General features: G+C 39.5%; 1 protein-coding gene across 2 annotated transcripts in view; it reads left to right on the plus strand.

Moving 5' to 3' along the window:
• The window catches only part of TTYH2 (tweety family member 2), a 90,588-nt gene that overhangs the window by 25,906 nt on the left and 40,076 nt on the right, over window positions 1-24,606 (plus strand). The window contains exon 4 of one of the 2 annotated variants that reach the window (XM_021002519.1): window positions 14,594-14,814. The exons of the other annotated variant lie outside the window; for it this stretch is intronic. Coding sequence (XP_020858178.1) covers window positions 14,594-14,814 — 221 coding nt within the window. The remainder of the gene's footprint in view (window positions 1-14,593; window positions 14,815-24,606) is intronic. 2 annotated transcript variants of the gene reach the window in all.

The raw sequence follows: 24,606 nt of genomic DNA on the forward strand, positions 1-24,606 counted from the left end.
TTTACAGATGGGAAATCCGAGGCTGAGAAGTAAGTGAAGTATGAGTGTCCTGAGATCATACAGCCAGTAAGTGGAACAGTCAGGATTTAAACCCTGCTCTCCTGACTCCAAATTATATGATCTTCCCATTATATCACGACTGCCTCCAGAAGCAATCATGACAGCTGAATTTGATGTAATTCAAAATTTGGAGTGAGCATGAATTTCCTGGATAGTTTTACCTTTATTTTCCCCATATCAGCTGCCTTGCACTGAAGGAATGCCGGGGGGATTCTTCTGTAGGCATTTTGAATGCTGTCCAGAAGCTTGAAGAGCTAGCTCTAGCCTCCCTCCACCCAACCCTCATTGGTGGAGCTGAGAGCAATTGGTCTAACCATTCTAGAAAGCAATTTGGAATGATGCGCAAAAGTTACTGAACTGTGATGCCCTTTGACTCAATACCCATGCTCAGTTGATATTCTGGGGAGTATTTTCATAAATGCTTAACAACCTGTTCTCCTGAAAAAATGTGCCTGCCATGTATTTTTAAGTTTCATCTGATTTATTCACATTTTCTCCATCACTTTTTAAAGTATAAAACAATCAACAAAACAAACCCAAAGCCTGCTTTGCAGTGTTTGCTGACTTCAGAGATGTAAATGCTCATGCTGGAAATCTAACAATTGGCCCTTGTGAGCAGTTACAGGCTAGCATCAGCACACCCCTGCTTGTGCCTCGAAAAAATCAAAGAAAAAGGAAAAGGTCCTATACGTGCAAAGATATTTATAGCAGCTCTTTTTGTGATGACAAGAAATGGAAACAAAAGGAGATGCCCATCACTTGGGGAACAGCTGAACAAATTCTGATAGAAGTTGGAATGTAATGGGAAATTATTGCTCTGTAAGAAATTAGGGAAAAGTCAGTTTTAAAGAGATGTGGAAAGACTTGTGTGAACTGATCCACATTACTGTTTAACATTTGTGCAGGAACTGAGTCTCAGAAAGAGGAAGCCTGGCCCCCACTGGGAAGCCTCAAAACTATGAACTTGAACTTGCGTGCTTAGACATATGACTAGCATGTGGAGAATGTGCTGTGTCTCCTTCTGCATTGTGGAGTGGGGGATGGGAAAAGATGAAATATCCTTTTTATCTCCGTCTTATAGCCTACCTCGGGAAGTAGACTTTCTGGCCCTTTGGGATTTATGGGTAAGATCCAGATATAGAAAGGAAATACTGGGGTGATGCAGGGGATCTCGATGGAGAGAAGGTTATAAAACAAAACTTTCCACCTCATAGGATCCTTTGCCCAGTTGCCCTTGGGCCCTGGTATAGCTCTAGAGTCTTGGGATATTTCTCTTCAGTTTCCTACAATCCACTAAATCCTCAAAGGGTAGAACTATGTGTTTGCCCTATAATTGTTCCCTCTGTCTCTATCCCAGCTGAATGTATTACTACTGAGAAGAGCCTTCTGTCTATAAGCTGTTACTGTGTCATTGTTTTCATGCCTTATTCTCATTTTCTCTCCCTCTCCCTTTTCTGGAAGCAATCAGGTTAAGTGACTTGCCCAGGGCCGCACAGCTAGTAAGTGTCTGAGGCCGAATTTGAACTCAGGTCCTCCTGACTCCAAGGCTGGTACTCTGTCCACTGTGCTACCTAGCTACCCCTCATCCCTTATTCTCAAACTCGGGACTGGGGGGCTTTGAGGAACAACTCTCAGAGAGTCTGTTGGTAGTTTGGGGTAAGAGGGAAAAACCCAAAAGGTACCTAGTACTTTTGTTTGTGGAAATTTGCTAAAATAGAGGAGAAAGCCTTATCCCATACTGGAGGACACTTTGGGGTCCCCAGGATATGATGGCAACAAGTCCAAGTCTGAGCCCCCTGTGGCATATTTTTCAGCTTCTGCAGATTTGTCCCAAGAATGAGTTTTTTGAGCAGTTGAGTAATATGGGAAGATCAGGCAGAGGTTGGGAATGGGATTATGGATATGGTTCCAGCTCAGGGCTTAGAGCATGTGATCCTACCCTGGTATTGGGTGGGAGGAAGAGTATTTAATATATTTATATATTATAGTGTAATTAATATCTTATATATTAGTGTGTAATATAATTATATATTAAATAATATTTAACATACACTTAATTCATCCACTTGTTTCCTGCAAAAGAGAAAGGAACAAGCATCTATTAAATATGTACCATGTTCCAGGAACTGTGCTAAGCGCTTTACAAATATTATCTTATTTGATACTCACAGCAACCCTGGGAAGTACATGCTCTCCCATTTTATAGATGAGGAAGTTGAGGCAGAGCACAGCAATTAAGTGTGAGACCAAATCTGAACTCAAGTCTAGCTGACTCCAGGCCTAGCCCTCTATCTGCTGTGCCACCAGCTGCTTCTAGCCACGAAACGAGGGAAATCTATGAATGCCTCTACACATTGATGACCTTCCTGGCTTCTTCACAGATTTCAACATGAATTAATTTTAGTTCTTTCTGGTTTTTTGTTTGTTTGTTTGTTTTTAGTAAGAGCCACCTTGAGAGAAACCATTGCAGTGGGAGTGGATTCCAGTTCAAATCCGGCTCTGACTCCATTAGCTCTGTGGCCATAAACAAGTCATCTAACTGCTGAGCCTCTGTTTCTTCATCTCTAAAATAGGGACATTAATAGCACCTACCTGTCAGAGTTGTGAGGATTGATGATGCGTGAAACTCACTTTGCAAACCTTAGCTTTAAAAATTTGGATGATGTCACTAACAATTTGTTAAGAGAGAGGGTGTAGGGAAGAGGGGCTGGGATGAAGAGGGAATTCCCATATATGGGAATGATCAAGCAGGATTGAGTCCTTGACTCTCTGTTCCATCAATAGCATCAGGGCAGTTTTCTTATTAATGGCAATGCTGCGTCTAAGAGGGGATGCTGCTCAGACAACAAAGTAGATCCTTGTCCCAATCTTTGTACTCATGATCCTATCTCTCATTCCAGTGACCTTTAGCTTCCTTTGCTTATTGAACTCCTAGTGACTCAGCTCCTTGGCAGGCCTGCAGTTTTCTAGCGTGCTTGGTGACTGGTAGAGCCTAGGGTGATAAAGTGACGATAATCTCTCTCCAGTACCTGTGCCTCCCCTGTGCAGAAGGGAGATGAATTCACTGATTCTGTGCATCTCTCTGACTGATCACAAATGGGCTTTGTGGGAGTAGGTGAGGAACTGCAGGTCAGCCACTGAGTCAGCTTCATACCCTCTATAGGAAAGCAGTGTTGTGTAATGGAAAGTATTAGCCTAGAAGTCCAGAAGTCTAGATTTTAATTCTATCTCTGCTTCTATCTAGTTCTGTGTGTGTGTGTGTGTGTGTGTGTGTGTGTGTGTGTGTTCAGTCCTGTCTGATTCTTCATGACCCCATTTGGGGTTTTCTTGTCAGAGGTACTAGAGTGGAAATTGAGGCAAACAGGGTTAAGTGACTTGCCCAGGATCACACAGTTAATAAGTGTCTGAGGCCAGATTTGAACCCAGGAAAAGTCTTCCTGACTCCAAGCCTGGTGCTCTATCTACTGCACCACCTAGGTGCTCCATGTAGCTTTGTGACTTTGGGAAAATCAGTTCACCTCAGTACCTAATTTCACCAGCTTTTTGTGAGGAGGAAGTTCTTTGTAACCTGGAATATCCATGTGAACTAAATAATAACAATAATAATAAATTTCAAGTGACAATAGATAGTACATAGTACTTAAGATTTTCAAAGTGCTTTGACACATATTCTCTTATTTGAGCCTCTGAGATAGGTACTGTTATTATTCTCATTAAGGAAACTGAGACTTAGCAGTGTTAAGTGACTTGTTCAGGGTCACCAAGGTCCCACAACTAGTAGGTCTCTGAAGCAGGATTCAGTCTCAACCTGACTCCAAGTTCAACATTCTAACCACTATGTATACCCTGCTCTCTCTCTATTCTGTGACTGCTGTGAGCAAGTAACTTCTCTCTGAACCTCAGTTTTCTCATCTGTAAAACAAAAGAGGTTGGCTTACCTGGCTTCTTTTTCATCTTAGCTAAAATTCCACTTTCTGTAAGAAGCTTTTCTCAGCCTTCCTAAATGCTAGTACCTTTCTTCTGTGATTATCTCCCATTTATCATATATGTATATGTATGTATATATGTGTGTGTATGTATATACACACATATGTACATATATACATATATTTGTTCACATGTCATCTCTCTTGAATAGAGTGTGAGCTTCTTGAAGACATGGATTGTTTTTGCTTTTTCTTATATCTCCAATGTTTAGCATAGTGGTTGGCACATAGTAAATGTGTAATAAATGCATCAATACGCTGGCCAAGTCTGACATCATATGCCTCGTTCTGCACCTATAGTTCCCCCACCTCTGTGCCAAGAGAAAGGCGGGTAGATCCCTATCAACCCTCTGAAGTCCTAAGTTGTCACTGAATTGATTAGAGTTTTTATGCCTTTCAGAATTGTTTTAATTTACATTATTGCAGCATAATAAACAGTTCTCCTGGTTTTGTCAGACATCATATCATATGCAAGTGTTTTTCTTACCAGTTTGTACTATAGGCCTCATTGACTTACAAAACCACAAATTAGCATTATCTATGTTGCAGTGTTGCTTTTTTTTATTTATTTATTCATTTATTTATTTATTTATTTGGCTGAACATTTCCCAATTACATTTTAATCTGGTTCTGGCTGGCCATGTGTTCAGCACCTCTGGTATAATGTGTTAGGCCTGTCCATTCCTCACTGATGCCACGTTGCCAACCCACCATCTTTCCTGGTAGCTCATTTCTCTGATGACTTCCATCACACCATTTCTCAAGGGCAGTGCTTCATTAGCTGCCATTACACTTATTAAGTGGAAGATGATGGCATATTTATAATTGCAGATTGGCAGGTTGCATTCATTGGTGAAAGTTTTTCTGTGTTTTTTACAAATGCATTTATAAGCCACTAACCTATGAGGAATAGCATACAACAGAACTGGGCACAGATATCAAAAGACCTGGACTTGGTATTGAGCAAGTCTGTAAACCTAGTGTCTCTTAGTTTCCTCAATCAATAAGCATTTACTAAGCACCTGCTATATGCCAGACACTGGGGATCCAAAAACCAAAATGAAATAGTCTTTGCCCTCAAGTAACTTATAATTTAGTAGGGAAAACAGCATGTACATGTATTAGTAAACATAGGACATATATTCAACAATACAGAATATGTGCCAATTGAGCACAAGGTAATTTGTGAAGGGAGGGCACTAACAGCTAGTAGGGATCAGAAAAGACTTTATGTAGAAGCTGGCACTTAAGGGGAGTTTTGACGGAAACCATGAATTCCAAACAGGGTTGAGGAGAGAGTGCATTCCATGCACGAGGCACAGCCAGTGCAAAGCCAGAGAGACCAAGATGGAGCATCATGCTTAAGGAATAGCAAGTTGACCAGCTAGGTGGCACCAGGGTGTATAGAGAGCCCCCAGCCTGGAATTCATCTTTCTGAGTTTAAATATGGCCTCAGACACTAGCTGTGTGACCCTGGACAAGTCGCTATACCCTATTTGCCTCAGTTTCCTCATTTCTAAAATGAGCTGGAGAAGGAATGACAAACCACTCCAGTATCTTTGCCAAGAAAACCCCAAATGGGGTCACAGAGAGTTGGACGTGACTAAAAAACAACTTAACAAACACCAAAGTAGGCCATTATGACTGGATTTTGGAGTGCGTGGAGGGGAATGATGTGGAAAAAGACGGAGGAGTGTTTGTAGGCAAGGGGGATGGCCTAGAATAACCCTGAGATGTGGAGGGATTGGAGGTTGTGGTAAAAATGAAAATAAGATTAGGGGAAAAAATGACAAAGGGTTTTCAGAGTCTTAATCATTTAAGTGAAACACATGAACAATGGCAAGATGAGGGTGTGGCCACACCTTTGTGTAGCTGAGTGAAGGCAATAGGAATTGAGGAATCAGGAGGTTAGGGCATTTGAGGGAGCCTAAACCCACATGTTGAAATTCCCAACTATGAGGACACGAGTTGGAATAGAGAGGGCGACTGTGAACTAGGCACTGAATCCATTGAGAAAGGCTGGAGATTATCCTGGGAAGCAGTGGAGAAAAGCCGCCAGACTCTGGATTGGATGATAAATTTGGATAGGGTACAACTTGTAATATAAAGGATGGCCAAGGACACAGTGTCACCCAAGCCTCAAAGAGGTCCAGAAAATGAAAAGAGGATGAGGGGAAGAGATCTAAAATGAAAGCTAATTACAGATTGGGTTGGGGGGAGCGTAGAATATAGTGTAAGGAGTGGGCACGTAGGGTATATCTGTGGGAGTAGGTTCATCGGATGAGAGAGGTGGCAACAGGGTTTGGAGAGGCAGGGTTTAGCTCTTTGGCAGTAACATAGTGTTTGGGGGTATAAGAAGGCCTGGGAATTTGTTAGCAAGTAGGGAATGAGCCCAGACCAAGTATCAGTGGATGAGAGGAGGCAGGTGATTAGGATGTTCAGGGCCTGGGCAAAGCCTCTAGGTCCCGCTCTTCCCAGTTTGTGAGGGGAGGAAAAACCCTGAGAAGAAAAGATACCATCAGCAATATAATAAAACAAGCAAAGTTCTTAGGTTTCCTTTTCAGTATCCTTCACAATATCAAATAGATTGCAAAATTACTTGTTTTCAAAACAGAAGCTAAGGGAATTTTTTTTTTAATTCCCCCAAACTCATTAGATACAGCTTTTGGTACATGGACCTTGACTAGTTTCTTGGCATCCAAACTAGGCCCCCATGGGCCAAATGAAGCCTGCTTGACTGCTGTCTGACCTGCATAATATTTTTATCAGAAAAATTTTTGTCCATGTATCTAATACATATAAGAGACAGCATGATATAATATAATGGTTCCCAAAATATGGTCTGCAGACCCCCTGGGGGTTACAAGACTCTTCCAGAGGTTGCATGAGTTTGAAATTATTTTCATATTAATACTAAGGCATTATTTGCCTATTAAAATACTCTCTTTTCTAACTACATATCTGTGGGAGGCCAGATTTTCTTCTTATACTTAAACCAAAGCAACATTGAAATATATTGATTGCGAAAACAGATATGCATCTAGCTGTCTTTTGTTAATTAAGATATTAAAGAGGTTTGCAAAAATATGTAAAACAATGCCATTCTTTCCATTAATTTTTTTGTCTTGTAAATATATTTCTCATTAAAATGTTATTCATGTTAACGTATTGTTCTTTTTAAATGAATTAAGAAATAAATATTTCTAAAATTTTATCAATTTTAATTTCTAATGCAATTAATATCAATAGACATGACCAATATAAACAAAAGCTTGTTGTGGTTCTCAGTAAATTTTAAGAGTGTAGAGAGGAGGTGGCTCCAAGATGGTGGAGAACTGGCAGCAACCCAACTGAACTCTCCCAAGATTCCCCTCCAAACAACTTCAGAATAACTCCTCAGATCAAATTTTAGAGCATCAGAGCCAACAAAAGGTCAGAGTGAGACATTTTTCCAGCCTCAGACAACTTAGGAGGTCAGCAGGAAAGGTCTGTGGACAGGTAGGGACCAGCCCAGAGACAGGGAGTTGGACAACCTAGAAAGAGATTACAGGGGACTGACTGTATGCTGGCACTGGCTGCAGCTGGTGCTGATTGGCAGCTCTGCCCATATGCAATTCTGGGTCACAGTCCAGGGCAGAGAGGAGCATCAGCACTTGCCGCTGCAGGGGAGCAGGGGTTCTTCCTAGGTAAAGACTAGAGCAAAGGGCAGGAGAACAGTAAACACACCTCCCCCTATATCACGCCACCTTAGAAGTACTGAAAACTTGCAGAGCCCCAGAACTAGCTCTGAAAACAGCAATGCAAGAAAAGCCCGAAAGCTGGAGGCAGAGCCTCCCTGCCCCCAGGTGAGCAGAGACTGACTTTAATATAAAGGTCAGAGTTAAGAAACAGAGTTGAAAAAATGACAAACAAACAAAAAAAACCCACAACAACAAAAACGTCACTGTAAAAAGCTACTATGGTGGCAAGAAAGACCAACAGGAAGGTGACAGTGTGAAAACAGCTACATTGAAGTCTCAAAAAAAAAAAAGCTAATCGGGCCCATGCCCAACAAGAATTCCTGATAGCGTTAAAGAAAGAGATAAGAGTGGTAGAGGAAAAATTTGGAAAAGAAATGAGAGTGATGCAAGGAAATTATGAAAAAAGAATTAAGCGCTTAGTAAAAGAGGCACAATAAAATAGTGAAGAAAATAGTACCTTGAAAAATAGAATTGGCTTAATGGTAAAGTGGCACAAAAATTCACTGAAGAAAAGAACTCCTTAAAAAGCAGAATAAGCCAAATGGAAAAGGATGTACAAAAGTTCAATGAAGGAAATAATTCCTTAAAAATTAGGATTGGGCAAGTGAAAGCTAATAATTCCACGAGACATCAAGAAACAATAAAACAAAGTCAAAAGAATGAAAAAAATAAAAGAAAATATTAAATATCTCCTTGGGAAATCAAGTGAGCTGGGAAAATAAAGGAAAGAGAATCCGAGAATTATTGGGCTACCTGAAGGCAATGATCAGAAACAGAACCTAGACATCATAGTTCAAGAAATTATCAAGGAAAGTTGCCCTGATATCTTAGATCCAGAGGATAAAATAGAAGTAAGAGTCCCTCAATCACCTTCTGAAAGAGATCCCAAAATGAAAACTCCCAGGAATATTATAGCCAAATTCCAGAGCTCCAGGTCAAGGAGCCAGAAAGAAACAGTTCAATTATCACGGAGCCACACTCAGGATCACACACAATTTAGCAGCTTCCATGTAAAAGGAGTGGAGAACTTGGAATATGATATTCTGGAGGGCAAAGGAGCTAGGATTACAGCTAAGAATCACTCACCCAGTAAAACTTAATATAATGCTTCAAGGAGAAAAAAATGTTATTTAATGAAATAGAGGACTTTCAAGCATTCTTGATGAAAAGACCACAGCTAAATCAAAAATCTGACATTCATTCACAATACTCAAAAGAATCATAAAAAGGTAAACATGAAAGAGTAATCCTCAGGGACTTAATGAAGTTAAACTGTTTATATTCTTATATGTAAAAGTGGTAACATGTAACTGCCACGAATTTTATCATTAGGGCAGTTAGAAGGAGTCTACATAGACAGAAGGCATGGATGTGATTTGGTTATGTTGGGATGATCTCCAAAAAAAGGGAGGGGGGAGTGGGATGAGAAAGAGGGATTCACTGGGAGTAGGGAAAAGGGAAAAGGGAGAGGTAGAATGAGGAAAATTTTCTCACATAAAAGGCACACAGGGATAAGCTTTTATAATGGAGGGGTATGGCAGGCAGTGCTTGAACCTCATTCATCAGAGCTGGTTCAAAGAGGGAATAATATTGATACCCACTAAGTTGGGTATAGAAATCTATCTTCCTATCTTATCAATGAGGGAAATAAGAGGGGAAGGGGATAAGAGATATGGGGTAGGGGAAGTTAGAAAAGGGAGGATGGATTAAGGCAGGCAGTGATCAGAAGCAAAACAGATTTTTGAGGAGGGACAAGATAAAAATAGAAAAGGAAAAGCAGAAGAAAGTAGGATGGGGGGAAATATACAGTGAATGGATAAGCTCACCCATAAAACAAAAACAGAGCAGAATGGATTAGAAACCAGAATCCAACAATATGTTATTTACAAGAGACAGACTTGAAACAGAAAGACATATAGAATTAAAATAAAGGGCTGGAGCCTAATCCATTATGCTTCAGCTAAAATAAAAAAAGGCAAAAGTAGCAATCATGGTCTCGGACAAAGCAAAAGCAAAAATAGACCCAATTAAAGGAGATAATCAGGGAAACTACACTTTGCTACCATAGATAATGAAGGAGTGTCAAAAAAATTTTATACCAAGTTTCCTTGATAAAGGCCTTGTTTCTCAAATATATAGGGAACTAAGTTAATTTTTTTTAAAATTAGAGCCATTCCCCAATCAATAAGTGGTCGAAGGATACAAACAGGCGGTTTTCAGAAGAAGAAATCAAAGCTATCTATGGTCATATGAAAAAATGTTCTAAATTATTATTAATTAGAGAAAGGCAAATTAAAAGAACTCTGAGGTACCACCTTACACATATCAGAAATGACAAATGCTGGAGGGGATGAGGGGAAATAGGTACACTAATAAACTGTTGGCAGAGTTGTGAACTGTTCCAAACATTCTGGAGAACAATTTGGAACTATGCCTAAAAGGTATATAGTACTGTGCATAATACCCTTTGATCCAGCAATACCATTACTAGGTCTATACCCTAAAGAGATCAAAGTAAAAGGAAGTGGATCTATATGTACAAAAATATTTATACCAGCACTTTTGTGGTGGCAAAGAATTGGTAATCAAGGGGTTGTCGATTGGCGAATGGCTGATTTATTGTGATGGAGTACTATTATTTTTGTGTGCCTTTTATGTGAGAAAATTTTCCTCACTCTAACTTTCCTTTTTCCCTACTCTCAGTGCATCCTTCTTTCTCATCCCATTCTTTCCCTCCCCCTTTTTTGGAGAGCATCTCAACATAACCGAATCACATTCATGCCCTCTGTTTATGTAGACTCCCTCTAACTGCCCTAATAATGATAAAATTCTTAGCAGTTACACATGTCATCTTCACATATAAGAATATAAACAGTTTAACTTTATTAAGTCCCTTAGGGCTTTCATGTTTACCTTTTTATGTTTCTTTTGAGTCTTGTGTGTGACAATGACGAAGGAGATGGTTTCAGAAAAAAATGTGGCAAGACCGATATGAACTGATGCAAAGTGAAATGAGAAGAACTGGGAGATCACTGTGCACAGAAAGAGCAATGTGGTGATGATGATCAAATGTGAAAGACTTGGCTGCTGTGATCAATACAATGATCCAAGACAATTCCAAAGGAGTCATGATGAAAAAACTCTATCCACCTCCAGAGAACTGATGAACTCTGAGTGCAAATTGAAGTATAATTTTCTTGCTTTATTTTTATTTTTTTGTGATATGGCTAATATGGAAATACATTTTGTGAGATTTCATACGTACAATTGATATCATTTGTTTGCCTTCTCACTGGATGGGGAAAGGCTGGGGGAGGAGAGAGTTTGGAACTCAAAATTTAAAAAGAAAGCAATGATAAAAATCATAAATTTGTTTTTTAAAAAAATAATTTTTTTTAAAAGAGTGTAAATAGATCCTTAGACCAAAAGGTTGAGAGCCACTGGTAGATGAAGTGTCTGGGTCCACTAGTAAGTTAAAGAGTATCCAGAGGATGGCATCCAGGATGGGGAAGGGTCTTAAGTACATGTCATATGAGGATTATTTGAAGGAACTGGGGCTGTTCAGCTTGAAGTGATTCAGGAGGGACTTGAGAGCTTCAAATATTTGAAGGCCTAGCATATGAAGGAGAGATTAAATTTATTCTGTTTGGCCTCAGAGGGCAAAAACTAAAAGTACTGGGTGGGAATTGCTTTCGATAGAACTTCAGATTAGTTATCAAGAAAAATTAGAACTGTCTTGAAATGGAATGGGCAAGAGATGGTAGGTTTCCTTTTTTGTTTGGGGGTGTTTTTTGGGGGGGCAGTTGTGGTTAAGTGACTTGCCCAGGGTCACACAGCTAGTAAGTGTCTGAGGTCATATTTGAACTCAGGTCCTCCTGACTTCAGGGTTGGTGCTCTATCTGCTGTGTCACCTAGCTGCCCTGTAGGTTTCCCTTCTTTGTAGGCTTCAAGCAGAGAGTGGAGGACCACTTTCGGGCATGTTAAAGTGGGGAATCTTTCCATGCCAGCATTCGACTTGGCCTGGATTCCCTTCCAGTTCCCAAATTCTGTGATTCTGTGAAATCTCACCACAGATGGGACTGTGCTGGTTGCGTGACTATGGACAAGTCATGTAACTTCTCAGAGTCTCACAGTCAGATTTTTAAAGGCCAAATTGCAGGTGTGATCTGTTTTGATGTAAAGAGGCTTCCTCCACTGAAACAAGTGGAAAATTGTTATGTTGTCATAGTTAGGACCCATTGAAATCAATGGGACCTAACTATATGTTCCCTGCTACAGCTGTATGAGTACTGCCTTCAATTACAGTGGACTTGGATCAGTTAGTAATTGTAACTGTAGTTAAATTTAATTAATTAATTAAATTCATGGGGCCTATATACAGGTGGGTTTCTGATTGTGTGGCCCAATGTTAAAAAAAATAATAATTCAGATGCCACACTCAGACCTAATTTCAAAGTCTTCCTCAGATACTTACTAGACATGATCATGGGCAAATCATTTAACTTATCAGTCTCATTTTTCTTACCTGCAAAATGGAACTATTTAATAATACGTGAGGGTGGGGTACGTGAGGATCAGATTTACATAAAGCACTTTGCAAACCTTAAAAGCTCTATACAGGATGGCCCAAAAGTCTTCTTGCAAACTTAAGCTATATTAATCTAGTACTTGAGAAAGGTTTTTAAGCACTAAGACTTTGGGGACACCCGGGACAAATTTAAGTTATTGTTATTATTAATAACTAGCCTCATTTTCTAAGCAATTTTATTATGTCATTATTAGTTTCTGCTTCTAAAGATTTTTTTTCACCTTCATCAATTTCTGAAAGTTGCAGAGCTATGTGGATTGAGACATACTTTTCTCTATTCAGTTACGCCTTTATTTCTTCATTTCAAAATCCAGACTCCTTACTTTGACTTACATTAGAAGGTGAAGAAGTCTAAAGCTGGTGGAAAGAAAGAGAAACCAGCTGCTCTTCTGGGTAAAACGCCTGGCTACCATCCTGCTGCAGAGAAGTGTTTGGTAGAATCCCAGACTGATTTCCTAGACTGAAGAACCTTGTATCCCCTGCATTGAAAAGTGCCTTGCTAACACCATGTCCTTAATGTGCCACTCACTTGGTAATCAAGGACAGCAGCGGCACTGTCATCACTTACGATTTCTGCCTTTGCCTAAATGAATGTTGCCGCCAGTCGTGGAGACAGGAACATAGCCACCAGCCTTCAAATTAGAAGTGATGGAGAGGAAGCCTGTGAGCTAAAAGCCATAGACCCCTCCTCTTGTGTGAGTCTGGTGGTGTTCTTTGGAGACAGAAATTCATCTTGCTTTTAGACTTTGGAGTTCAGTTCTGCTCATCTTCAGTCTGTACAGCAGTTTTAATGGCCCAATCTGATTATTTTTATAGGGATCATATTATAAAGATGTTAGAACGTGGGGTTAAGCATTAACTAAACTAATCTTAAACATTAGATTCATTATTATAAAAACAATTTGAAAACTGGAATCCATCCCCACCCTACTCCTAGTGAAGGAAAACAGAAACAAAACTGGGGGGGCAGAGCTATTGGAGGGGGAGTCTGGCTTTAAAATTTTTTCTTTGTCCCCTTTGATCAAGGATCTCATTTCTCTTGTAAGAAGCCAGATCTGGGAATAGCAATCTGTTTTAGGCCAGATTGGGAAGCTTCTTTCTCCACCTATTTACATCCCTTCCCCGCAACACACACACGTTTTTTGGAAGTGGAACATAGCAGGGTTAGTCTGTCTCCTGCCAGTCTGCTGTTGAAGGAGGAGCAGTGTAAGGGCCCTTACTGTATTCAAGGGTAAGAAGGTGAGCAGCTGTGAAGTGACCTGACCCAGAAGGAATACCTGGAGCACCTTCTTTCTCCCAGACTCCCACTGCCAGAGATGGGACCAGCCACTTATATTTCTGAAGCATAGTTTAATTGCTGTACACAAATGTGTTGGGGATTTGCACCCTTCATGTGTTAGAAACCACCAGAGGAGGTTTTGAGTCTTTACTGTAACACATGACTTGACTGAATGCAAAATGAATACCTATGGCTATGGATAATAGAATTTTCTGGCACTAAAAATATGCGCAGTTACTTTTTTTTTTAAGTAATACTACATGGGTTTGAATTTAAGCTTCAGTTTTTCCTCAGATTTGACTCTTACACCACTTCAGTGAGGCTTTAATTGTGCTTTTACAGAATAGCAGCAAAAGCAACAAAAACAGAGCAATAATTGAAAAAAAATTAAATACTTTTATTTGAATGAAAAGAAATAACTTCCATGCCAAAAAAAAAATACCCTTTCTCAGTATATAGCTACATAGATAAATTACAATAATTTGTATAATTCTATTTTACCATATCCTTATATACTGCTTTCATGAGAGATCTCATTCTCATTTTATGGGTGAGGTGGTCCTGTATATACTTAGTTCAGAGGTTCTTAAACTCTTTTATGTCATGGACCCCTCTGACAGTCTGGGGGACCCCTTGTCAGTAGAATGTTTTAAATGCATAAGATAAAAATATATTACAAAGGAAACAACTTATTGAAATATAGTTATTAAAATTTTTTTTACATTAACAGACTGAAATCTATGTATAAATTCCCCTGGGGGTCCTTGGGCCCCAAAGTAAGAACCCCTAACTTCGACCAATACAGGCTAAGAAATTGTTCCTCCTAGGTGGTGAGCCCTGAGTGTTTGCCTGCCTTGCATACCTCCAGCATCTGACAGCTGTCAGATCTGACCCTGAAAGACTCTCTTACACCCCTCTCTTCTTCCTGCCCCACCCCCAGGTGTCAGGCACCACACTGAAAATGAAGGTGAACTTGGAGCAGCACTTGGCCCGACTCAGTGAGATCTTTGCCGCCAGGGGAGACTATATCCAGACGCTGAAGTTTGTGCAGCAGATGTCAGGCAACATCATCCTACAGCTCTCAGGCCTGCCTGTGTGGAGGGACGTCAGCATGGAGCTGACGGAGGTGGCCAACAAGACCACCTATGTGGAATATTACAGGTGAGAGAGAGGAGGTGGTAGACAGGGAACAGTAGGCAGAACACTGGTCTGCTCTCCATCTGTATCCTGAATTCCAGGCTGACATCCAGAAGAGTTAATAATGACTGAGGGCAGCTAGGTGACACAGGGGATAGAGCACAGGCCTTGGAGTCGGAGGACCTGAGTTCAAATCCGGCCTTAGACACTAAGTAGTTGTCACTTAACCTTGATTGAGGGAGAGAGAGAGAGAGAGAGAGAGAGAGAGAGAAAATAAACAGGTGATTGTCAGTAGTGACAACTTGGGTACTTTCTAGATGGGTGTAAACAAGCTTCCTGCCCTCACAGTATTTACAAAAGTCTAAGACACCTACAGGAAGAACATAGGAACAAAAAGAATGAAATTAATTTAACAAGCATTTACTCTATTTGCTTAAATTCACACCAATTACTGTGTTGGTTTGATGTGCTGTTAGGGGAAGAAGAGTAACTTAGACGTAGGGGCAGGTGTGTACTGGTGAATGTTTAACATTCGGACCTCCTCCTCCTCCACACCCCACCAGATACATTTTCACTTTAAAAGTATGTCAGATATTCTTTTAAAGTTTAATGTTGGTTTGATGTGCTGTTAGGGGAAGAAGAGTAACTTAGACGTAGGGGCAGGTGTGTACTGGTGAATGTTTAACATTCGGACCTCCTCCTCCTCCACACCCCCACCAGATACATTTTCACTTTAAAAGTATGTCAGATATTCTTTTAAAGTTTAATGTTGGTTGATGTGCTGTTAGGGGAAGAAGAGTAACTTAGACGTAGGGGCAGGTGTGTACTGGTGAATGTTTAACATTCGGACCTCCTCCTCCTCCACACCCCCACCAGATACATTTTCACTTTAAAAGTATGTCAGATATTCTTTTAAAGTTTAATGTTGGTTTGATGTGCTGTTAGGGGAAGAAGAGTAACTTAGACGTAGGGGCAGGTGTGTACTGGTGAATGTTTAACATTTGGACCTCCTCCTCCTCCACACCCCTACCAGAAACATTTTCACTTTAAAAGTGTGTCAGATATTCTTTTAAAGTTTAATCTGCATTATTACCATTTTCTCTATCACTTTCTTAAATCTAGACAGTCAAAAAAACAGTAAATCAAGCCTGCTCACACTGAAAATTTAACATTGCCACGCTTGAGCTGTCTCCAGCACATTGATGTCCCCACTCACAGCCACCACCCTACTTTAGGCCTCCTCACCCCTCACCTGAACTATTTCAGTAACCTCCTGATGGGTTTCATTGCCTCCAGCCATTCTCCTTACCAATTTATATGCCCAACCAGGGGTTTCAGGGAAGGCTGCATAGAAGATTTGAAATTTAAACTGGACCATGAATAATGAATAGAATTTCAGCAGGTAAGGGGGATATGGAGCATATGGAATAGCATTGTGACTGGAGTACAGGGATTATGGAACACTATGAGATAAGTCTGAAAAAGTAGGGCGAGAGCCAAATGGGGAGGGTCTTGAATGCCTGGCCCAAGAGTTTGGTCCCAGGCTCAAAAATCTTCAATGGCACCTTGTTGCCTAGTGAATAATCAGTGCTGTTTTAGAAAGGTTAATCTAGTAACAGTGGATAGGATGAAGATGTTGAATGAAATACACAAATAGGATTAAATATTTATATGTAGGTCTAGGAGAGCAGTGAGGACAGGGCTCCAATATAGCCTTGGGAGGGGTTGTTGGCAGGCAGAAAGTAGCTGGAGGAGGTGGCAGATTCACCATCTAGAGGTAACCTTCCCTGCGACTGCCAAATACCCAATCCCAGAGACTCCTTTAGGCACCATTCTGCCATAAGCCTGCTTTATAGAGCTCTGTGTTATAGCCTTCTTTCCTTTTCTTTCTTTTCCTCTTCCCCTCCCTCCAATCTTGATCTCATTCACCTTCTTACAGGCTGATTCAGAAAAGCCTTTGGTGCTTAAAACATCTCACAAGCTTTGTAAAAACCTTCCAGTGTCCAAACTCAACTCCCTGTAAGAGCCTTGGCTCCCAGGAAGATGTATACTCAATCCCTGGTGCTAAGACAAGTGTGGCTAATATTGCACTTTTATAGCTCAGCACACATCATGACCTGAGGATGTGGAGGAATGTAAGCTCCTTGAGAGCAAAGTGTGTTTTTTTTCTTTCACTTAGTTTTTGTATGTAGTGTCTAGCACTTACTAAATACTTGTGGAGTTGTATTGAATCGAATTGAACGAAATTATTTCTGTCCTTGGAAAGCTCCCAGTGTAAAGGGAAGACTGGACACACGTTAAGAGCACGAGGACATGACTAGTAAGGGCTGTGCACATACACTCTCCTCTCTCCATCCAGTGCTTGAAAGCTCTCCAGCCTAATGATCTGAAAGCATTTACCGATAATGTTTCAAGGTTAACCCCCAATTTCTGGATTGGCTACTCTCGCCACTCTCCTAACTCTGGCCCCTATATCTTTCCCATGAATACACCTAATGCATCACAAGCAGAAAGAAACCGCTGCACGAAGAGTGAGTTCAATCAATCAACAAGCATTTTAAAATAGATTTTTATAGATATTCCCCCTGTATCTGTAACTCTTCCCCTTCCTAGATAACCATCCCTTGTATCAGAGTTTACAAAGGTTGGGGAAGAAGAGGAAAGAAAAACAAAATTCAGCAAAAAAAAATCTTGCCCTACAGTCATCGTTCCACTCCTGTGGTCTCTCATCTCAAAAGTGAGAAGTATGTGTGTGTGTTCCTATTTCTTCTTTAGTTTTGGTTGATTGATTGATTGATTGGTATTAGCTGTTCTTTCCATTCACATTGTAGTCATTGTAATATATTGCTTTACTGGCTCTGCTTACTTCATTTTGTATTAGTTTATGTAAGTCTTTTTTATGCTTCTCAGTATTCATTAAATAAGCATTTATTAAGCATCTGCTATGTGTCAAGTACTATGATAAGTGCCATGGATACAAATAGAAAGATGAGCTGTCCCTGTCCTCATGGAGCTTGTATTCTATGGGGAAAACAACCTGTACATATGGAGCAGGTGAGCTGCTCCATGTGAAGCGTGTGTTTGTGTGTGTGTGGGGGGGGGGTGACTGCCCCTCTATTTGCCTGCTGTTGGATCATTTTTCTTATTCATTTTTTTACCCCATCTTCTAATGTAATCAAGGAGTATATTCTGATATTTACAAGTTAAATGATAAAATTGCAATATTTCCTTCATTAATTAGCTATGAGACACCACCAGTTTCTCTCTCTCTCTCTCTCTCTCTCTGTTTCTGTCTCTGTCTCTCTGTTTCTGTCCTGTCTCTCCAAGGTATTGGCTATATTATTTATTATCACTGTAACAAGCAAGATATAAAAAAGATTTCCAGTGTATCAGTTGTGAGAAACGTCACAGCTAAAGTCACCTTTAACTGTTGCTGCAATTACTAACTTCTGCTTAATTCTGGAAACACAAATCCATTCAGTCCTCTCAGGATAGCCTTTTCTCAAAAATTCTCTCCATGGGTTAAATGCAGTTCTCTCAGGAAATCAGTTCTCTCAATCCTTTTCCTCTGTCCTCTCTTCATCTATCACAGTTAATCTCTCCAGAACATTAGTCAAGCTCTCAATCTCCTCACAGACTCTTCATAAAATGACATCTAAACTGCTGACAGTTGAATGACAGTTAAGCAGTCATTCCAAGGTTCCATTGCTCCTCAAAGATGCAATAATAGTACATATAGTCTTTGGGACTATACTTTGGGAGAAGCTAGTGTTAAATTTCTCCCCGCAGTCAAAATTTTCAGTCCCCAAAAGTGATTTAGAGGTGCATCATATCCATATTAATATTTCTATGCAACACACATATCATAATTCAAAGCAGCACTTGTCACGCTGCTTCAAATAGCAGCACTTAGGACAGTACCTGGCACATTATAGGTGCTTAATAAATTTTGATTTTTTTTATTCAAATAAGGAGAAAAATGATATAATGCTAGCTATTACAGTCATAATAATAGCTAAATATAGCAACAATCTCAGACACTTATTAGCTGTGTGACCTTGAGCAAGTCACTTAACCCTGTTTGCCTCAGTTTCCTCATCTGTAAAGTGAGCTGGAGGAAGAAATGGCATACTACAGTATCTTTGCCAACAAAACCCCAAATGGGGTCACAAAGATTCAGACGCAACTAAACAACAATGACAATACATTTATAACACTGCATATACATTTTAAAAAACCCTAGCAACATGTAAATTCAACATGTAATTCAATAGTGAACTACATCTAGCTGAAAGGCTAGCCATTTCTCCCACAGTATCACAATTTAGTTAATTGGCAGATTGACTTCTGTACTGATTCTTTTGTGACCTGTTGACCTTTCTACATCTGTACCTAAGGTGGTTGCTATTAGAGGCTCACTACTAGTATTTCTAAGCTCTGGCTTATCTGTTCAGTGAACTCTAGAGCAGAGATTCTAAGCTCCATTTCTAGGTTCCATTTTTCCCACCTCTCTGTACAAGAATCCTTCTCAGTCCTAGGCAGAATTACTTATTTTCTCTATTCTGTGTCTGCTTTAAGCTGAACCTTTTTCAGGAGCTCCCGTGCTGAGTGGAATGGAAGCTATGCCTTATCATTCTTATACTACGGTTTTAAAATAACAGTTTTCTTTGGAACAATCTTTGTTTAATGTTTCTTTTGTATCAAGCTGTGGATATCAGCTACATCTAACTGTTTCTGTGTATCTAAAATAGGAAAATCGTGATTTATTGTATATTCACAGGCACAGTATCTGGCATATAATAGGTGCTTAATAAATGTTTATTGAATGATTATTGATGGAGTGATTCAGGATCTCTATCCTGCTTTCAGGATTTTCCTTCAGTTAAGGTGCTTCATGTTTCTGCCTTTCTATATGGCTCTCAAAGCTTATCCATAGTCTCTGAACAACAGCATTTTTTGGCAAAATTTTGTCATCTTGCTTCAGATTTCTGATAACGATCTCAAATGTCATACCATTGTTTGTTTCTCAGTACTGGATCCTTAGAATCCACTTCCTCCAAACTAAATACATTTTATTCTCAGGTACATTTGACAAATATCTAGCCATATAATTTACATTTTAACCAAAAATCGTTTTGCCTCTTTGATTATATCTTCTTTAATTAAAAAAGATTATTATGAACTTAAAAATGAGCATTTCTGTACACACAATACAAAATGAGGATTTTCTGAAACCAAGAATCTCCATTTTATAATATTTGCTTTTTTTAAAAAGTATATAATAAATTCTACATAATACTTTCAAAACTTTCCTTTCTTCTGAACTCCTTTCTGTTCTCTTCTTTGCACTTAAAAAAAATGCTTCAGTGGCCTTTTTTTTTCCCATCATTATTGGTAAGTGCTCCCTTCCCCCATTAACCAAGAAAAGGAACAAAAAATAAACAAAAATCCGTGGAATGAATAAGTATAGTCAGGCAAAATGAATTTACATGGTGGCCGTGTCCAGAAATGTATGTCTCTCTCTGAGCTTTATGTCCATTATCTCTCTACTGGGGCCAGTAACATGCTTCATCAAAAGTCTTCTGGAGGCATGGTCATTGCATTGATAAGACTTTTTAAGTTTTTGAAAATTGTTTTTTTTACTTCGTTGTTGGCCTCACATGAATTGTGTTCTCTTGGGTCTGCTCATTTCATTCTGCATCAGTTCATGCTACCCAGGATTCTCTAAAAGTGTCTCTTACATCATTTCATACGGTACAACAATATTCCATTATATTTAAACACAGTTTGTTCAACCATTCCCCAGTTATCTAAGAGGCACTGTAAGGTGCCTCCTTCACTTGTAGTGCTTTGCTTTTGTTCCTCCTCTCTCATTTATTACTCCTCCTTCCTTCGGGATGAGAAAGTTTGTTTTGCTTGCAATTATTTCCTCCCCAGTATTATCTTTCCACTTAACCCCTTGACTTTAATATATTTATGTACAAAACCCTGTGTGTGTTCAATCCTCCTTTGTCCATCTCAGATAAGTGATCTCTGATTTCTTCTCTTTTTTTCCCAAGTGATGTTTGATTTATTAATGCAATAACAAATGTGGCAAAACCTGTCTAGTTAATGTACCTTTAAAAGCCTTATAAGTAGCCTCAAACACTTATGAAAAAAACATGCCATATGTAGTCAAGCCTTATTGTAAAAAATTCGCATTTGTTGTTGTTCAGTCATTTTTCAGTCATGTCCAACTCTTTGTGACCCTATTTGAGGTTTTCTTGGCAAAGATACTGGAGTGGTTTGCCATTTCTTTCTCCAGCTCATTTTACAGATGAGGAAACTGAGGTAAACAGGGTTAAGTGACTTACCCAGGGTCACATAGCTGTTAAGTGTCTGAGGCCAGATTTGAATTCAGGAAAAGGAGTCTTCCTGACTCTAGGCCCAGTACTCTATGTACTATGCTACCTAGCTGCCCTAATAGATTCACACAGCTTTGAAAATTCACATGACCTTCTAAAAAATACCCCTAAAATAGGTTTTGAGCATTACAGGGGGGGAAAAAAACCCTCTTTAAAGCCATCAGTTTAATAACTGGCTCCTTCTTAAATCTGTCCCAGGCCCAATTAAACCTAGACACACACACACAAAAAATTACAATTGTATACACAGCTGTTCAAGAAACAAAAGCCCAAATATAATGATATGAAGATGCTATTTATTTAATTGGTGAAAACAATTCTTGCCTTCAAGCCAAAGGGGACCATTTTTTAAAATATCTTTTAAGACATTTTTCCTTAAACCACAATTGCCTTTTGCCTTACCTGATAACACAATTTTCTTTCAAATCTATGTACATCTAAAAGAAATAAAGCCAGTCCAATTCATAACGTACTTTGTATTTGAGTACTCATGCATCATTATTTCATGAAGAGTTCAAGGGGGCCTCAAATGTCTCTCTATGGTAAGCAAAAATAGTTTCTTATGCATATGCATGAGTTGGAAATTACTGGTTTTTTCATCATGTGCAGTGTATCAGAGTATATTCCAACACATTCACCTGTCACTGAAAGCAGAGCTGCTACAAGTCCTATTGTTTTGAGCTGAGACAGTATTTACAAGCGAAAGACACTCGATTGGCCCTTGTGTGACCTGTTCATTCAAATTCACATTGGTTTTCTAAGCTGGATACTGGAATAGGAGTGAAAAGAAAAGAAACCTAAGTTCAAATTGTCCTTGTGGGTTTTTTTTTAATTTTTAAAAATTGACTCATAATGGATTTTGTTCTTATGACTTTCTGTGGGCGACCAGAATGACTTCTGCCAAAACTCTAAAATGAGTGTTTTTTGCTGACCCCCTTTTTCATATTTAGGAACATCCATTTGAACAGCTCCTTTTTGCCTTCTAAATTTCTTCGCATTTTTTTTCAACCTCACCATAACTTCTTATTGATTGAATGTGGACGTACAGAGGGTCTTCATTGTAAAAGCTGTCCCTGTTAAAAATCATCTTCGGGTTCTGGAGGGAAATCCTTTGGAAAATGAATTGTGAGTTTTCTGCTTGAAAGTTAGCTTGACTTTGAATTTCTGAATTTGAGCTGTAAGATACTAAATGTCTTTTGAATATCTTCCTGCTGAACTGTAGGTTACTGAGACCAGGGCTTCTAGACGGGAGGGGTTCAAATGCCCTCTGCCCAGCTTTTGTGCAGGTGGGGAGGGTGGCTCATAGAAAGGGGCTAAAGGATGACAACCGTGGCACAGGCTAATTGCGCCCGAGGGCGGCAGCTTCAGCGCAGCACGTGACAGATGTGGACGCGGAGGGAATGCACGCTAGCCAGGCCGTGCTTGGCCCCCAACCTGCTACTTCCCTTGCTTTTTCCACTCCTCCGGTTGTATCAGGTTGTGATGAACCTGATGCTGAAGTCATTCTTATTGTTTTCAGGGTCCAGGATGCACTGACCCGTCTCCGCTTCCTGAAGCTGATTCTTTGGAATTTAACCTCTCGTATGCCAACTCTGCTTTCCTCTTTGGGGTGTATTCCTCATTTGTGGGTTCTTCCAAGCCAAGGAAGGAAGGAAAGAAGGAAGGAAAGTGAAGAAAAAGGAGGGAAGGAAGGGAAAGCTGCTTCTTTATTTGTATTGTGCTGGTGGTGATTTTGCATCACACTATCGTGACCTCTGTTCCTTGGTCTTTTGGCTTCACAAATAGGGAAGTTTTGTCTATGGTTCGCTCTTGTAACAAGTTCACTGTAAACTTTTGTTTTCAATTCAGGTTTATTCTCTTTCTGTGCTTCTCTAGCCCATACATGAGAAGATGCAGTTCACCAAGTGATGTTGCATCTTACCAGGGCAAACACTACTGTGCATTCCATTCCACAAACTCCATCCATTAACTTTTCAGAAGTGGTTCAGGCTGAGATAGGTCAATGTCAGATGGATGCCGTTTTCTCTCTGGGCTCTGTATCAAGCCATTGCATACTGGTTGCATTCTAATCTCATCTGCTTCCTCAGGCTCTATTGCTCAACTCTGTAAGTGCCTCTTTACTCATGTTCACACAAACTACAAAAGTCAGTGGGCTTCTTCCCAGGCCATCCCACCAACATCAAATCATCTTTCTAGTTTTTTTCAGACCAGAGTCCAGGCTGGATATCCTTCTAGCATTGTGCAAGTCCAAAAGTGGACCCTCCGATTCATTCCATTAAGCTGCTCATCTTTTCTAACTCAGATGGCTGGCAATTCCAAAGTGACTCTGTCACTTTGCTGACAAAGACTTCCTGAGTTTGTTCCCCAGAAAAGCTTCTTAACTCTAACCTGTGTTATCCCTTTGCAATGATGTGTCTAATTTCAACTTGTCATTGTTCCATTCACAGGATCTAGTCATCCACAGGTAAACTCTCTCTTTCTCTTCCTGCTTTGGTCCTGAATAGCCTCAGTTTGACTTGAGAATTCTGTTCAGTCTCCTTGCTTTAAGGCCTCTTTTCTCATTGAGGTCTCTGTTCTTCCACCCAACTCTTCTTCCTCAGTGAGGCATTTGTAGATGAGTTCCCAGGTGCAGTTTCCTATTATTATTGTGTCTGGTATTTTTTACACGGTCTAGTTGATCAGAAAATTTAGAATGCTACCTGAATGGTCTCCCCAGCTCTGACCTTGCCATGAATTACCTTGCAATCCTCTGATTCTTTTACCTTTCTTTTCAATATTTTTGTCATTGCCTTATTTTAATTCTCTGGTTTACTTATGAGTTTGTAATTCAAAAATATCAAAATACTTATTAAGCATGTCAATCTCCATTTTTTAAAAAGTAGTGGTAATATAGAATTGTACAATAAAGATGATAGCATTTATATAATGTTCTAATATTTCCACATTAATTATTAAAATGACATCTCAATTATCTCTGAACCTCCGTCCAATTTATTTATTAATTTTTTGTAAATAGTAAAAACCTTAAAAAAAAAAACTTAAATTTTCTGGCTCTACAGTCTGTATTCCCAATCTCTAGGACAACGAGGGTTTTCCTCTTCTCATTCTTTTTTTCCTATTAATTTATTTTGATTTATCAACAATCACTTCCATAAGCTTTTGAGCTTTAAATTTGTCTCCTCCCTCCACAAGATGGCTCACAATCTGATATAAGCTATACATATACATTCCTATTAAACATATTTTCACATTAGTGATGTTGTAACTTCCGGTTTATTAAGTATTATTATATGCTGTTACACATATAAATAAATACAAAATATGGACACAGTAAACATAGAACAACTGCACAGAAAAGATATTCTAGAGATAACTGACTAGAGAGACACATCTCCAGGACAAAATCCCCTTC

The sequence above is a fragment of the Phascolarctos cinereus genome, unplaced genomic scaffold, assembly GCF_003287225.1.
Source record: "Phascolarctos cinereus isolate Bilbo 61053 unplaced genomic scaffold, phaCin_HiC Scaffold_5;HRSCAF=322, whole genome shotgun sequence".
In the NCBI taxonomy this organism is placed as follows: domain Eukaryota; kingdom Metazoa; phylum Chordata; class Mammalia; order Diprotodontia; family Phascolarctidae; genus Phascolarctos; species Phascolarctos cinereus.